This window comes from Stegastes partitus, unplaced genomic scaffold, assembly GCF_000690725.1.
Source record: "Stegastes partitus isolate 25-593 unplaced genomic scaffold, Stegastes_partitus-1.0.2 Scaffold28, whole genome shotgun sequence".
Taxonomy (NCBI): Eukaryota; Metazoa; Chordata; class Actinopteri; family Pomacentridae; genus Stegastes; species Stegastes partitus.
Genome location: NW_007577759.1, coordinates 766349 through 784438, shown reverse-complemented (window position 1 = coordinate 784438; position 18090 = coordinate 766349). Strand labels below are relative to the sequence as shown.

Sequence of the window (18090 nt, the reverse complement as noted above, 5' to 3'; positions counted from 1 at the left end):
TAGACGGTGTGGAATATATGCCTATGTCAATGTGACATCTAATTCAAAATGATGATGTAAAATCTATGAGGGTTGTGTGTATGTCAAGTGGCATGTGATGGCCCAATGCATGTGGCAGGGACCGTTTGGTTGGATTCATGTGCTGTCAGGGAGAGATGTTAAAGAACCAGGAGCAGGAACCTCATCTGTCTAGGAACATGGTCTCCCCTCGCAGCCTCCACATCCATGTTTGCTCTTGTTGTCACTTCCACCAGATAAAACATTGGAGATAATGGTGAACCACTGGCTCATATGACTTGGTAATGATGTTCATTCTCTCTCTCTCTCTCTTCCTTTGACCTCCAGCAGTGAAAGGTCCTCATACTGCAACTATGTGTGGACGGAGCAGGGCGGCCTTTCTGTGTCTGTGGGCTGGCTTGCTAGTCACCAACAGCGTACTGGGTGGGAAAAGGTAAGAACAAACTTTAACTCATAAATGCATATGTGCCTGTGTTTTACACCGGTGCGCTGGACAATTCAAAAGCCACAAATAAGCTGCATCACAGATGCATGTCTTGATTTTGTTCCACAATGTTTTATGTGTACAAAGGTCAGGAGGGGGGAGTATTGTCTAAATGCTGCCATTCTAATTGCACACATGAAGACAAGACTGCATTGGGCAAAATATTGTATGTCATTTGTTAAAAAGGACCATTACCTTTTAACGCTGGTCTCGGAGCTTGCCAAATGGTCAACTGGCTAGTAAATGTGTCAGTGAATCTGTCAGCCGGCCAAGGAGGCGACCAGTCGTACACCTGCCAGGCTGATATTCTGTCTCCCTGCCAATTGCTTGGTTTATTGGGTGACACTCTTGCAGAGCATATTCACTGTGGTTGTAACTGGGGCATCCCCACAGGACACCTGCACGCTTATGATTGCATGGAGGTAATAAGAAGTGCAAACCGAGAGAGAGGAGTTCGGAAGCCAAAATAGCCGCTGTGCACTTTACCTCAGTGTTAAAATGTTCCAGTTGGGGCAACATCTATGTTCTCGAGTTTTCAGACGTGGGCTGTGTGCAGTAGATGATGCGCTGAGATATTTGGCACAGATTACCGCACATGTGTTTTTGACAGTGGCTGCAGGGACAGCAGGGTCGATGTACAGACGCTTCTTCTCAGTGTCAAAACTGAAGCGTTGGATGTCAGCTCACGAGAAGCAGAGAAAGAGAGGGAATTGGATAAGAGATGACAGTAATAAGATCCACTGTCATGTGACTGCTACTGCATTAATTCCCACATGATTCAAATATTGGGCAGCCGTTCATGAGCAGCACATTTCAAAATAGCATAACCTCACTCCACTGCTTGGATTAGTGTGGATATTTCTGACATTGGACACTAAGAGCGCAACCGCGTTCACAAACAAGCCAATTCAAAAACCACCATCTATCAGCTCAACTGCATAAGATCATGCAAACTCTCTTCCCATTGTGGTTCTTGTGGAAGACCCTGGAGAGATTGAGGGGATCAGGGTTTTCTTCACACTTGAATAATTCAGTAGAACTGTCACAGGCGGCTCACTTATATGGCAACATGTTGAGATGGTCCAGTTTGCTTTTCTGAGCAGCTACACCACAAAAACATACAGTACGCAGTGTATGGGTTTCAGCCTACACGCCCTTAACACATGAAGAAGACAGTTGAAATGCATCCTGTGTGAAATATATGATGCACTGCAATACATCATTATTGCACACTGATTCGATGCGAGTGATCAATCTCAGCTGTAGCGTCGCTTTGAGATGCACTGGATGGCAAATGGAGGCTCTGATTTGCTGCGCTTGATGAGCTGTGCATTAGAGAAAATGTAAAAAGTACTGATTACCTTACTGAGTAACTGTCACTGCAAAGCAATTATCACCAAAAGATTTACTTTATAATCTAGTACTGGTTTTGAAGTCAAGTACAGAGTCACTCATACACACAGACACACACACCACACACACCTTGGGGGGATTTCAACAAGACACGGTAATCAGGAAGACCTAGCACTCTGCTACAGTATGTTGCCAACGAAAGAAATTGCCTTATAATTAGATATCCGGCTGACGAGAGGGAACGAGAGAGAAAAAGAGGGAGAGAGATACAGTAAAATGGAGAGAGAGAGAGAGAGACATTGGCAGAGTGAGTGTGAACGGCACTGTTGCTGTTCAGATGACCTGTAGATGGGGATGGTGTACAATGTTTTAGGAGGAAGTAGCCCCTGGCTGATAAACATGTGTATTCTTCCACAGCACCTTTTTCTCTCCATTTTCTTTTCTTATCCTTGACATACAACCCTAACCTCCACCACCCACATATGCCATATACACTGTAAAAAATGCCCGTCTTACAAAAAAAGCATGTGCATCCTATTATTCTCTTCATTCTCGAGGTGGAAAAATGCTTAATTTGGCATGCCAGAGTCTTAAGTCGAGGTAAAATATAGCAGATCGTCATTCAAAACATGCATATTGTGAGCCCCTTTGATAGTTTGTGTCTTTTATTTGAATGAAAAAGCAGCGTTTGATCACTACGTCCGCCGGTTACTAACAACCTAACTTTTTGTTTTCATTGTTTTTGCTGCTATCAGATACATTTTGGTTATTGGTGAACTTGGAAGACCTAAGGAGTATCCTGGCTTGTATTATGTTTTAGTGAAGACTATAACAAAAGGGCTGCAACCCTTTGGGCCGACAACAAATTATTTTGGCGTCTTGCTTTGGTTCAGCAAACCAGAAATGCCCAAAATGTAAAAGTGGGAATATTACAAAAGGTGGGAAGAGGACATTGTGTTTTTTTAGTCTCAGCTGACGTCCCACGGATGCAATTTATGTTGTCTGTATTTATAAATAATTGGCTTCCCAGACCTGAACAAAAAAGATTAATTATTGTTGCGAATTTGAGTTTTTTCAAAGCAGTTACCTCTGGGGCTGACGCAAAACTAAATTGCTCATCACAATTTCTACAGTTTTAATGCTGGCTTCAGAGAGTTTTTTTTTTCCTTGCTTTTTTGGCAGATGGAGGGGGTGCTTGTGAATTAAGGGGGAAATTGGAGGCAGAGAGTTAGCATTAACCCTTTTATACAAATCCATGTGTGACGTGGATTGTGCATCCTTATTTAGAGAGGAAACTGTTTAGCTGCTCACATTCAAAGCTGTAGGATCAGCCTCAATCCTGCAGATTTTAATGTGAGCTGTCTCTCTAAACGCTGACAGTCTAAACATTATCCTCACCTTTCCCAACCTTGCTTTTCCACCTCATGTGCTCCTCCTTCATCTTTGCTATCTCTGTTTTTCTCTTCTTTGTCTTTTTTTTAAAAGAGCTTTAACTCACATGTTTCTCCAGAAACCATTCACCCTCCCGCTATTCCTCCTACTTTTCTTTCCCTCCCATTGCAGGTCCCTGCTAACTAATCTTGATGACCTCTCCCTCTCCTTGGAGCCGCTCAGCAACCAGAGCTTGTTTCCAAACACTTGCTGTTTATTTTGCATGCAATCAAACCAAATGCTATTGGCATGACAAAGAGGGGGAGGATGATCGCAGCATACAGTACACTGTTAGAGATTATTATCAGGGCTAACATACATGCAAACATATGTGAGCATATAGTAGATGCATGCATCGATCCAGGCATGCAAACACGCGCATGCTCTTTAATTCCTGTCATATCCTGCCTTTATGATACACAATGTAATTAGGGGCTGTATCCCTGATTATGAGTGTGTTGAAACATTTATGCGTGGAGATGCAAAACCGGCTCCCACAATTCCTGATTGTGAGTGTTTTCAGCATTGCTCTAAGCATTTTGTTTCATGTTGCTCAAAGAGCAGATTCAGCAAAGCTTTTGTGGTCTAAAAGACCACATTATGGTATAAATAATGTATCATGATTTCTCTATTCCTACTCTCTATTTTACTCTTTACTTTTTCTATTGTGCCTGAACAAGGATGCATATATAAGACAGATGCGTGCTATTTAAGCCTTGCTTTACATTCCGTTGATAAAAACAAATTGACAAACCTGTCTCCTCCAGAGAGATAATACAGCAAAATCTGGCCTCATGGGATACTTTCCTTTCCAGTACAAATCTGAACAATCTCATATCAACAAAATCTAAAACCACACGGTCACACACTCTGAATTGCAAATTAGCAGTGAAATTAGTCAGAGTCATACAAATTTTTTCTTGTTCATGTTTTCACATTGGGATTTGCGATACATTTTGTGCTGCTCATGTACTTTGCTAACTATGGAGCCGCAAAGAGAAACGACAGTGTCTTTTTTGTCTTTGATATATGATTCATATTCAGAGTTTGTTCTTACTCTTTTGGCAGTTTTGACTGTGGTTTTGGACTCTTGCTGTGATTTTAAATCTTATTCTTTGCTTTGCCAGCTCTGGGCAGAACGGCATGACAGATGAACAGAAAGATAACACTACAGTGTTCACCAAGATCTTAGACAGCCTTCTGGATGGCTATGACAATCGCCTCAGGCCAGGACTGGGAGGTCAGTAAACCCAAGTTATTGAATACATTCTGTCCGTCATGATAGCTGTTTGCACCATTCTATTTTGTTTGTTTTTCTTTTTTTTTTTTTGCAAATATGGAAACATCGTCTTACAAGTAGCTCTACTATTCACATGACTATACAGAATAATATCCACATGACCGACTCTTATGGAGGTGGGCTCGCTTTTCAGACTTCTATGTGATCATTTAAAACAAGAATTGGAGAGTCTTTCTTTACCTGCTGCTTTTGTGAAATGGTGAATTGTCATAAAACCAGCACTTGTAATATCATAGAGTGACTGTCTTTTTGTGTGTGTGTTTGTGTGTGTGTGTGTGTGTGTGTGTGTTGGGGGGGCTTTTATTCGGCCCATTGTCAACTATCCATTGTTCGAGAGAGAAGCAAAATTGCAGGGAGACTGAGAGGCAAATCTGGGTAACGGAAAATGAGAGAAATAGATAAAGAAAAAGAAACAGCGAGTAAAAGAGTGCGGAGGGGAGAGATAATGTGAGAATTGGTGTGTGAAGGACACTGAGGATCGCACAGTGTGATGCAGCAGGCATCAAACAGACAGGCGAATAAAAGCAGGCCTGCTAGAAGTTCACCAGCCAAGGGGAAGAAATTATGGATTATGATGGGTATCATTCATAAATCATGCTGTCACATTTCAGTTTCAGAATCACAAGGAGCGAACCCTCACACACACACTCACACTCACACTCCCCTGTAACCACCCCATCCGAATGAATCCCCAGTGGACCCATTTTGCTATCAGTGTTATAGGACGGGAGTGGCACATTTTCAGTAATACAGCAGCGCAGAAATTTATTAAGAGATTGAACCTCTGTCCGGGTAATGGAGCTGACACTGAGACCAATAACAGCAGAAATGGTTATTGACATCCAAAATGGGCATTTTTATGACGGTGATTTTATTTTTATTTTTTTAATTCTCCTAGTGTGTGTGAATGTGTGTGTGTGTGTGTTTCTCTAATTGTTAAAAATATTGCTGAATAGATTAAATGGATCAAGCAGTATAGCCAGGTGGTCTAGTATTAACAGGTAGTTAGGGGCTAATGAATGTCACTGATAGTCACTCATTCTGGCAATTTCCTGCTTCAACAGAGCGTGTAACTGAAGTCAAGACTGACATTTTCGTGACTAGTATTGGGCCAGTTTCAGACCATGACATGGTAAGACTTTTTCTTTTTTGCCTTTATAAATGTCACTAGTTTCTCTCGCTCCACCCTGTCTTCTAACCTCTCTGGACACAGTGGTCTGGAAATAGTAAAATATTTATTGATCTGATGATTCATTCAATGAACTCGTGATGTGTTAATAAAGCTGTCAGTGGTGAAATGTATTTCCTGGAGCATGGTCCGTCATCCCACTCTACATAAAAGCCAGTCCTGCTTGTAAACATGGATGCATGTGACTTGTCCAAATATGCCGTGAATTCTGACCTCAAAGTCAACATGTTTGCTTTGGAATATTGTAGATAGCCTGAAACAGTCTTTACTTTCAGTACAATTAGCATTAAATGCTTAATATTATAAAGTCAAAACTAGCCCCTCGTTTGCTGCAAAATCTAGAGTAAGGAGTAAAGTGTAGGCTTAGTAAATAATTTAATATCTAAACAGGTCTTGGAACAAATGCAGCATAGCTTTAGAAAAGTAGTAGATTAAGCAGCTGACCTCGCTTTCACTTCTGACACAGATATAAACATAGCTACGTCTTACGCTCTGCTGTGATTTGAAAGGTCAAGTTGTTGTCAAATCCCATTTGAGGTTCTTGGTAAACGCTACACTGTGATAAGATGATCTGACAGTAGGTGGCAATAAACGGCAAAATGTCCATATCCATAATATGAATAATCACTTTTATAATTTCTTTAGACTTCTTTAACATCCTACCTTAAAGAAATCTGTTCAAACATGATATCTGATCTTTGCCCTGTGCACTAAAGACCAATTAATCTAATTCAAATGATTTACTACCCCTCCTGAAGAAGAAAAAAAAAAAAAGACTCCTGTTTTATGCACGTGAAGTGTGTCTACTCTATTTGACATAATCTCATTTAATTGCACTCGCTGACATGCGGGTCAGGACTATTTTGCTGTTCTGTTGAAGCCAGAAGGAAGAGCTGAGGAACATTTTCTCCATCTCTAGCCTTTCCCTATCCTCCTTTATTACCTTGAAGCTCTGTTTCAGTTCATACTAATTATCTTAGGAGAACCGAGTGGAAACGGAGGGGAGAGAGAACAAAAAAAAAAAAAAAGAAAAAAACAGGCTGCACTGTAATTTTTACAGGCTCTCTTTACTCTGCCAGGCAGTCATGTGGAACCATTAAAATCTGCTCTCAGCTATAGTCATTAGCTGGCTTGAAAATGAAATGTCCTCCTAATTTTGTGTCCACTGCTTCCTTTTTGTGTCCAGTGTAATTTAGATTACTGAGCAAAGAAGTTTCCCCAAAGATAAATGCTAACAATAATCATTTTTGGCACTTACCTAACAATGCAATACCAAATGACCAGATACCAAATGAGCTTCTATTTGCATATAGCACATTAAACTGACCAGACCATAATTATGTAAATAATAGAAGGGAAAGAAAATGGAAAGGCAACCACACACATTGCTGTGTAAAATAGAGAGCAATTACTTCACAACAATGGAGGCATTCTTTTAGAAAAAGATACCAGCCAGAAAGCCATGCACCTCCATCCACTAGATCCACTCTATGTTTGCCAAAGCCTTTAACATGAAGAGACAGTTACCAGCAGGGAAACTAGGCCAAGACTAACATAAGAAAGTCAAAGTGACACAAGGAAGGAAAAAAAGAAGAAGAAAAAAAACATGAAAGGAGTAAAAGGGAGAACAGAAGGTTGGAGGACTCAGCGTCTTCTCCAAACCAGTTGTAGGTAAAAGTAGAAAGAAAGCTGCAACAGGGTGAAGAGCTGGGCTTTTTTTGTTGACTTCTTCTTTGTCTACCTCTCACCGTCCACCTGTAGGAGTACACCATTGATGTCTTCTTCAGACAGAGCTGGATAGATGAAAGATTAAAGTTCAAAGGGCCCATGGCCGTGCTGCGTCTCAATAACCTGATGGCCAGCAAGATCTGGACCCCCGATACTTTCTTCCACAATGGCAAGAAGTCAGTGGCTCACAACATGACCATGCCAAACAAGCTGCTGCGAATCACAGAGGAAGGCACGCTGCTGTATACCATGAGGTAGGCTGATGTTCTACTACTTCGGTGCAAGATTAAAATGCTTCGAGATGGGCAGAGGAGCAAAAATGTGGTATATGCTTCACAAACTCACAGATTATGTACGCTGAAGAGGGTGACTGGTGTAATTTTATGGAAAAAAACATGAAGAAATCACTAAGACATGGCTGGTAACAGTTTGCATGATTTCAACTCAGGGAATAAAGTTAGATTCAGTCTGTGTTTGTCTACTTGTCCACAAATCCAATAAAATACGTCTAGGAAACAGTGGCTTAGTCTGTCCCTCAGTACTTCCACTGCTCTGTCTATTCTATTTGTGGCACTCAGCTCTGAAACTATTTACTCCTAAATGTGTGAAAGTGGGTCTCAAGCAGTTATGCTGCTGTAATTTTCGGGGAAACTTATTTTATTTAGCAAACTGAATAGTCCAGTTGAGGGGGACTATTTTTGGTTGATGAGCAACACACATTTGGCAAACTAGTGAGTACTGTGGGAGTCACTCAAAATAAATTGTAAATCCCATGAACGTGATCACGATGGAGCATGTCACCCAGCGGTGCGGTTTATCGATGTGTTTTTTATTAGTTCTTGGTGGTCTGTGGTGCAGGAGAATAAAATATATGAGGCTGTAGCTACAGGGAAAACTCTTGATAGTGGTTTGGTTTTGATTTTGGTATTTGTTGTTAATGGTATATTGAGGTTTATCTTATAAGCTACTGTATAAACAAAGGCCTATGGATTGTGCGGAATTTGTGAGTTAATTTTCTATATGCATTATGTCTACCTGGTGTAACTGTAAAGGCAACCAGTGCTCAACATTATACTGTCAGACTGCACGTGTGGTTCAAAAATGATTTACTCCACTGCCAAATTTTCCTTTTTATTTTCAATATTTATCTATTTCTACCTTTAGGGATTACTGTAGGTCACATACATTTTCATTATAAATTGTCATCTTTCCATTGTGGCATTCACCAGGAAGAATAAAACACTTTTACCCAGTTATGATTTATCACTCTGGGGATGCTAACTGACAGTTCCAAGCGAGAAGATAAGGTGTACGACCAGCTGAGCTGAGTTCAGACCTACTCGTGGCACCTCAGTAGTCTTCAGCGGAGGGCGGGTAAATAAACCTCTCGCCACAGTCCAACCCTTGATGCATACCACAGACTGACCCTAATGTGAGATTTCTAAGGCAAGAATCGTAAAACATTTGTTTCATCGTGTTTACTGGCAGGGGGGAGGGGGTGGAGAGAAGGGAGGCGGAGCCCGTGTTGCTGTCACAGATGAGTGAGATGAGGGATAGATGGGAGATTAGTGTGTCACTGGTAGCCTGACATGCTGTTTTTCACCAAGCTGTCAGGAAATAGAAACCTACAGGTCAGGGAACTGGAGCATGTCTGTTAGTTTGAGGAAAACACTAGTGCGGCTACGTTCAACGCAGTGAACGGTGCTGAGACTCAGGAAGAAAAAAAAAATGCTACACCACATGTTTCTGGTGCCCAACTGCACTGATTTGTCATTCCGCCTTAATTCTTCTGGCCCTCCTCCAGCATTGTCACGATGCTTTGTTTTATTTTTTCCCCCTGACCTTGCCATATGCTCTGTTTTCCTTATATTCTGTGCTACATATATATTTTTCTCCCTCTAATTCATTTTCCGTGTTTATATGAATCCTTCTAGGCTTACAGTAAGAGCAGAATGTCCCATGCACCTGGAAGACTTTCCTATGGATGCCCATGCTTGTCCACTGAAGTTTGGCAGCTGTAAGTAGGCTCTGTTTTAAATGACACCCAACATACCAAATGCTGAACACAAATGCTCATAAACATACCAAACAGACACACACGTGCCTTTCTGACGCTACCTCATCCAACCGGATGCGTGACCCTCGCCACTAGTTCCCCGTTAAGGTGGTAGCAGCCTCTCCACATTCAACCCAACACACCTTCCAAGAGGCTGCAATACCCTGGCAGGCATGCAGCGTGCAAACCTGTGTTTATCCAAGGCCCCATCCTCCGTAATATTGCCAGAGCATCACACCAGCTGCTCACTGCTGACAGCTAGCCCTACCCTGCATAATCCTTGACAAGACATAACAAGAGATAGAATGATGGAGGTTGGAGACAAGAATAGAAAATGAGAGAAAAAAACCAGAGGGGAGTAAAAACGGGATGGCTGGTTGGAGAGAGGGAGGAGGAGGGGGGGGCAAGAAACCGGGAGCAAAAAAAAAAACACAGCAATGCTAAACCAGGAGAGAAGTTAGCGTCACACTGTCTCTGTGCCAGTCAGCTGCACAGCATGAGTGAGAGGACCAAGCCTTAACCGCCTTCAAACTGAACTCACTCTTTAAATATTTTAGTGATGAGCTCTCTTCCTTATGCTGCAGTCTGCAGTTGAGCCATCCTTTCCTCTGCAGTGGTCGAGCCACACTGCAGCTTTGACAGGTTGGGTGGCTGGAGGGAAGAATAGACTGACTTGACTGTTTTAAGGTCATGTTGTCCTGTTGGGATGTTGTTCGCTTGTTTTCTTATAAGTCGAGGGATGACATGATGTGGCATGGCATGATGTGACACAACATCATATCACGGGTACAGCGTTTGAGAAAACATCATAAAATACAGACAGGGTGAGCTTGGATAATAATAATAAAAAAGCACTTTAGGTAAAACAATGGAGGTGAGGTGTGCAGACACGAACAGGGTGAAAGAAAGGGATGCTATGCTTGAATAGCAAATCAGGCAACACTGAGATGAGACCAAAGTGGCCAAGAACACAAGACGAGAGAGAAAAAAAAAAAAACAGCGTGAGGTAAGATTAAACTCGAGGATTTGAGCAGGTGACCTCATTTCATATTAGTCATATCTTATTTTTTTTCCACCTGGCATCCCTAGCAGCTCCAAAAATACAACGTGCAAAGCATCATGTGACGACAGACTCCCAGCAGCAAAATAATTTATAACTCTGTTCTTCCTTGGCAGATGCGTACACTAAAGCAGAGGTGGTGTATGTGTGGACCAGAGGGGCCGCCCAGTCTGTGGTGGTGGCAGAGGATGGGTCCAGATTAAACCAGTACGATCTAATGGGGCAGAGTGTGGATTCTGGTGTGGTGCAGTCGAGCACAGGTAGGTTTCAGTTGGGTTACGGTGTGATTTACTGTAAAATAAATGAATGTATCGAGGGGGACTTTTCATTCTGAATTAAGGAGCTGACATTTTCAATATTCAAATGGCATTAATCAAAGATGCTGAGAAAGTTCAGTACGTAAACAGTCGTGCAGGCCTTTTTATTGCTCATCCATCTCTGCACAAATAATGGTGTGAATGGTCTGAACCTTCAAATTTTGAAAACTGCATCAGTTCATCTGCATCTGCATCTCGCTTTCTAAATGACAGACCATGTCCCAGATTCATTATTTCCCTACTGGCCATTACATCTTTTTTTTTCTTCCACCTCATTTTGGTCAATTGATACTGGCAAAAATTAGTCACAGCATAAAATGGGTGACCTGTTTGCAGTGATGCAAGCTGTACGCTGAAAGTAATGCTTAAGACAACTGGCAGCGGGCTGCCAAGTGACTAAAATGCATTTTATATATATTATTTCTATATTTGCTCCGGTTATTTATGCTTCTTGGAAATCTCAAAACCAACATATGGTTATAACCACTTTAAGGCCCACTGCTGTTCTGCTTCTGTGACTGTTGTATTCTCTCTGTGACTGGCTCTGAATGCACTGATGAAATGGATCATGCCTGGATATTGAGTTTGTTGACAAATGGCACCTATAACTGTGCCAATAAATTGCAACTGCAATAAAACTGAAGGGCAAAACACCACAAACTATTTGGAAAATAAACACTTTAGACTACACGGACAGGTACAATAGACTGTAAGTTAGATCTTTTTGTTGTTATTTAAGTTCTGTGCCTCAGTGCATTCAATTTTAAGCTAATTAATTGATACTACATTTAAGTGCCAAGTTGCATCTTTAATTTGAACAGATTTATCAGGAGGTTTGAATAGGTTTATCAATAAAGAATGAACTGTGGAGGGGATGTAGCCGTTTGAACACATAGAGCCAAAAGTCTACTGGCTCCAAAATATTCTGAACAGGTACAAATGAAAGCTAAAATGGGGAAAACCGTTTGTGGTCAGTGACTGTCTGAAGTCTTACAAACATCACCAGACGTTCATATGCCTCCTTGGTGGTGCTCCTTCAGCTTGGCCTTTACGACAACCGCCTTCAGCTCTGACTTCTTGTGAAGTCTCTGCCTTTAGGCCAGTCTATAGCAAGTAGAATAAATGCTGATGGACTCTGCCAGTCAAGGATGTTCCATCTCTTGTCCCCGAGAAGCTCTCTGTTTGCTTTGACTCTATGTTTAGGGTCACTGTTCTGCTAAATGACAAAGTGTCTGCATACATCCCGTTGCTTCTGTCAGCAGTCAAACAATCAGTTAATGACAATGTGGCAGTTTCATTTGACAGCTATATACATGGCCAGGCCACAACAGACGCATGATTGACTGATATGTTGATGTGCTTACGGTCATGAGCTGTTCACTTGTTTCTCCACATTTACTCTTTCCATCGTTCATCAGCCCGTAGAGCTTTGTTGCCCAGCTCTACCAGTTTCTCTATAGCTGTCACAAACTGAAAAATGCCCTTTGTTTTTGTATCTTCTGGTGAATCTATGTAATTGTAAAGCTTTCTCTTGGTTCCTGACAACGAATGCATGTGTGGCACTGTGTTAAAAGAATGACACGTCTCACACTGTTCTTTTCTATATTGATTTAAACCTCCTCAAATTAAAGCTGATAGGTGGCACTACAAGTAAAGTTTGTTTGCGCTTTTCTTGTAACTTTCCACTGTCTTTTTTATCTACGCACAACAGGAGAGTACGTTGTGATGACAACCCACTTCCACCTGAAGAGGAAAATTGGTTACTTTGTGATCCAGACATATCTACCCTGCATCATGACAGTCATCCTCTCCCAAGTGTCTTTCTGGCTTAACAGAGAGTCCGTCCCTGCCAGGACTGTCTTTGGTGAGTTGTCTGCTCCCTTTTCTTCTAAACATCTGTGGCTAGAGAGATGAGCCCATCACCAGAAGGTTTTAAATCTGTTCTTAGAGAATCAATGTGGAAGATACAAGGATGACACATTAGGCACTTACTCAAAACTGTAGTAGCTTAGAGCAGGGCACGAAACCGACTAGGTTGCTTTAAAAAACAAAACAAAAAAAAACAATAAAAAGACAGAGAGTCCCGTTAAAGGAAAAAATCCTTAATATGGCCATTTTATGACGCAATGTGATATCACAGACTGATACAAAATGACTTACAATTCCAATTTTCTGACAAATGTCTAATGATTCAGCATTCTATCCTATTCTAACTTAATAGGTGATAAAACCTGTGTGAAAAACTATGTCACTGTGACTTTAGTCCAGTTTTCATTGGTTAAAACTATAATTAAGTAGTATTACACTTTGTGGCAACCTATCATATCAGGCAACATATTACTGCATATTCATTCCATTGGCTATTAGAAGTAATTCCAGTCAAACTACTTTAATTCCGTCAAATTACAAAGTCATCAAACTCAGTCAACATAGTGCAGAATCATAAAGCAGAAATAACTTTGTTTCTGACTCAGTGTTCACGACTTAAGACATACAGCTTCTTCACATACACCTATCAGTGGCCTCGAGTGCAGCTTTGTTTAGTTCTGTCAAAAGATTGGCAAAATTTTCTACAACACAGTTGAATTTTACATGACCTCAGTGTGAGGGAGACTGCTTCTAAGAAAACGGCAGCTCTTGCCACACAGTACTGAGTTCTATTATTTTTTTATTCCCTGAAATATACATATTTGCTTCCAGCCAACGGTTAATTGAGAGCTGGGAGTCCAATAGCATAGCATAGAATAGCATAGTATAGCATAGCATAGAAACTGGAAGCTACCCCTCTAAACCCCAAGCACTTACTGTTTGTTTTGTTTTTTTGTAAGTGTTAAATATGTACTCACTATGAGGTAATTTTTCACTACAATATAAAGTCCTGCACCTCTATGGAAACAGCAAGACCATGTCTTGAGACGCAAGAAATATTTTTGCGCAGTATTACACAGTTATAATGACATAAATAATAACAAAGAAAGTTGAATTTATTTTACAAAAATGATAAAGCCTGAAGTCAAGCATTTTTTTCCAAGTGACAACAGGTGTTACCAATACTGGACAAACAATAGTAGCTCTACATTTTATAGATATTTTACTAATTACTCTTTAATGTCTTTCCATATTTGCCTTCTATTTGCTATTTGCAAACTCATCCGGACTGCAGTTTAGTCCGGGAGTCCCTGAATTTTTGTCACATGGATGTTGGTCCCAGATGAGGCAGCAGTGGCTTCCTAGCTGTGCTGAGAATTGCAGAATTTTTAGCTTTTTACAGAATCTGTTTAGCACAAACCCTTTGCTTTTGGTGATTTTTTTTTTTACAAGCGGTATAATACAAATAAAAATTCCGATTTAATGTTGTGGCTTTAAGCTTAGAGGTTTCTTTCTATTTTTACAGTTTCTGGGTCTGATAAATGGTGTCATTTTGGCAATTTTTTTTTTAAAGATAACATACTTTTAAATCCTGCCGGCGGCTTTAGGGGTTCAGAGGATTAACGGCTAAAGCTCACAAATTAAGATGTGGTATCTTATTTGTTGAATTTGTGCACAAACAGAAATGTAAAAAGGGACAGGCTGTAGTTTTACATGCTTTAACGAATTCTTAATCATTGGCCGGACACAGGGACTTCCTGGAGATTCTGCTGATTGCTTGGAATCTTCACAGTTAAGAAAAATAGCAGCATCAATCTTCTCATCTAACACACAGCAAGAAATAGCCATGTTACCTAAAATGTCAGATTATTCCCTTAAAGGACATTAAATGTTAAAAAAAAAGGACTGATTGAACATTTGCTCTTTGCCATTTCCATACTGTCATGTTCTGTCTTTGCACCAGTGACGTGAACAAGAGCTTTAATCAGCTGTGGCTAGCTGCAGTGGAATTTTAAGCCCAAACCTCAGTGTGAATTTAGATTTACGTGCTCTGAATGTTTGACTACAAGTGTGTGTGTGTGCGTGTGTGTGTGTTTGTGCCAATCTGTGTGTGATGTAAGTGTTCATTAATGTGTGTGTGTGCGCACCCTGGCCTGTGTGCATGTGTGTTTGCTGTGCATGTGTGTGTATCTGGTGTGTATCTGTCTGTCTGTCACACTAAGGTCTTACATAATACCGCCCAAAAGGAAAGCTCTTGCTAGTCTGCAGCATGCTCTGTAGCAGCACAGCACAGCAGCAGGCAGAATGTCCTTGAGTTACCTCACCCTACACACTTTCTTCTTCTTCTTTCTTTCCTCTTCCTTGCTCTCTCGTTCTCTCTTGATCTTCTTCTCATGGATGTCAGTGTCTCCCCTGGCCCACTACTTAAAGAGCTTTCCCAGAATCATTATACGGGCACCAGATTTTTCAGCTCTGCAGTCTTCAGCAGGTTTTTTTTTTTTTTTTTTCTACTCTTCCTGCAATGTTTTGGTGTCTGTGTGTGTGTGCGCGCGAGTTGTAAGTGTCTTTGAGTGTGTGTTTGCGTTGTGTACGTGCCACAGCTTGCTACCTGCGGTGCTCGTCACGTGTCGAGGGGAAATGAGGATGGCCTAGATTAGATTCAAACAACTATCTAGGGCGTGTGTGTGTGTGTGTCCGTCCCTCGTGCTATCATTTCTGGATCCGCTCTGTGAGATTACATGTATGCAGCGTGGGCACACATGCACATACGTAGGTGAATAAACGCGTACATATTTTTCTTGAAGACACAGAGCGACCACAGTGTCTCGGTGTACCAGAATGCCCATTCATGTGATTAATCATCTGAGACAGCAGATGAATAAGCCCGTTCTTCGAAGAGGTTATGATGTCAATATCGCCATAAATGAATCATTAAAAAGACATAGCAGACAATAAAGAGCTTTCCTTGACATCTTAATCCTTTGACCATCATGTAAGTCAAAAATTAAATGGTATATCACACTGGTACACGTGTTTTGTACGACGAAGATGAGGAGTGTCACGACACAGGAGCTCTTGTGATGTATCTCGGTGATTCACAGGGAAAATCTAAGCAGAGTAGGAAGGCACCTGGTGGCGTAAACGCACAAGCAATATGTTGCATGTTCATGTAAGAGGCTAATGTTTTTGGGGGTCTTATTGCTCATAATGTTTGCTTCGTATTGGGATAAATGTCTTTCAGCATTTCTGTCATCATTTGTCTTGTTGTGTCTTTATTTTCATAGTCCTTGAACATCACACATAGATGTAAGAGTTTGGACACCAAAACCAAAGGGTTTTTAAGGACCAATTTCAGAACAGTTAAAAACAAATACCTTATGTTTTTCAGCCCCATTGCCTAAAAATTATATTCCTCCACAACTAAACCACACTCTCGATTATGCTCTATTTTGCCTCCAGTTAAATTTATTTGTACTGTATAATGTTTCCAATCAATGTATCTTGGTCATTTATTTTATTGCTTTGCTTGTCGTTCATTTTCAACCAAACCAATTATATATTAGATGGTGGATGACTTGTTTCCATGGTAACCCAGGAAATAGAGAAGAAGCTTTAAATATATTGCGGTCAGTTCCATTTTTAACCCAATCCATGATATTTTCCTAAACCTTACAAAGTCATTTCGGAGCCTGTACATGACCAAATATCGACTGAAGATGAAAATAAATAGCAAACACCAGTCTCACTGATGAAAGTTCTGTAGTGGATATGCACCTCCACCTCTACACCATACATCTAAAGTGGACTTTGTGCATCTTTGAACATTTCTGTCGTACTCTTTCGCAGGGAAAATGTGTTCTATCAAAATGTAAATGAGAATGCAGTTTGGTAGTATGGAAACATGTTTTTTTTTTTTGAGACAGGGTTGGTAGATTGTGCTCCCTTTTCAGAAATACACCTCATTATGTACACTACAGCATGTCTGCATTAGCATGCAAGTCACTTTAATGTAAAAGGCACAATGATGAATTTGCTCAGTCAAATGTCATGACATGTCCAGTAGGGGACAAGTCTAAATTGAATGTAGTCACATTTTCACACACAAGTGCTTTTAAATTAAATACACATGCTGCTCTGTTTCATTAAGAGTAACAATAAATGCATCACTGAACCATTGCCTCTTATTCTTGGATAAAATAAAATTCGTTTAACCAACCACACACCAAGATGGTTTTCAGACAAGCTGTCCTCCCTGTATTTTACACTTTCAACAATACCCATCTAAGTTATTCAGCAAAATTCCTCCCATGCAACATGTGGAAAAAATATAAATTACATGTGTGTCAGACATTATAAAGTAAACTTAATTCTCTAATTAAGAAATTAATGAGAATTTCAAGTTACTGTAAGAAACAGGAATGAGCATCCCTCGTGCCCACAATGGTCTTTAATTGAATTTTCATCATAAATGAATCTTCAAAGGAAAAATAAATTTTAGCAGATGCACAGAAAGCTCTCCTCTTCCTTCATATCAACACATTTTAATTCCCACTCCAACTGCACCACCATTCCTTCCCATGCACCAGGTGCCAAATATTGCGTGAGCACAGTGGCTTTGTCTGCAGTCTTGTTATATCGGAATAAAGGTGGATTTACATAAAAGACAGTATGAAGTCAGTAATGTTACATATTCCATGCCTGATAAGGGCTCCTGGAGTACAACATTTGTTTTTAGTATTATATTTACTGTAGGAGAAATGACTAAACTGTGCAAATGCACTTTAGTCATTCCTCTTGCAGACACCTATTCACAGCTTGGTTTCATTTCAGAACAGCAACACAATCCATCAAATGCCACACCGATAGCAGGAAGCAGCTACTGTAATACTATGTGTTTTCTTATTACTACAGATGTGATCAGGTTTATGTTTCAAACACAGATGTCCAAAGCTGACACTGAAACAGCATTAACGTGAGCAAATACAGCATTGAAAGCCCTGTTTAAATTACATTATGTGACTATGAAGCACAGCCTGTGCACTAAATCTTTTTCCTAAAGCCTGCCCTGTAGATGAATAGGCAATTTAAAAACACAGCAGTGGGTAGAGTTATCTTATTTATCACTGTGCCGATTAAGAGGCTGATTAGTTTATAGCTAGTTCGGTGTAGTGGAAAACTGTTGGCAATTTATTTATTTGCAGTCCAAATGAAAACCAAAAGGAAAGAGCCACTGATGGCGTTGATATGGTGCTCTCTCTCTCTCTCTCTCTCTCTCTCTCTCTCTC

The 18090-nt window shown here is 40.6% G+C and overlaps 1 protein-coding gene across 1 annotated transcript in view; it reads left to right on the top strand.

The window, feature by feature from the left end:
- The first annotated feature begins 371 nt into the window (after nt 1–371).
- gabra1 (gamma-aminobutyric acid type A receptor subunit alpha1) overlaps nt 372–18090 on the top strand; it is a 27193-nt gene continuing 9474 nt past the window's right edge. The window contains exons 1-7 of the mRNA XM_008298305.1: nt 372–451; nt 4414–4526; nt 5651–5718; nt 7537–7757; nt 9438–9520; nt 10736–10879; nt 12648–12800. Of these exons, the coding sequence (XP_008296527.1) occupies nt 372–451; nt 4414–4526; nt 5651–5718; nt 7537–7757; nt 9438–9520; nt 10736–10879; nt 12648–12800 (862 nt within the window). The remainder of the gene's footprint in view (nt 452–4413; nt 4527–5650; nt 5719–7536; nt 7758–9437; nt 9521–10735; nt 10880–12647; nt 12801–18090) is intronic.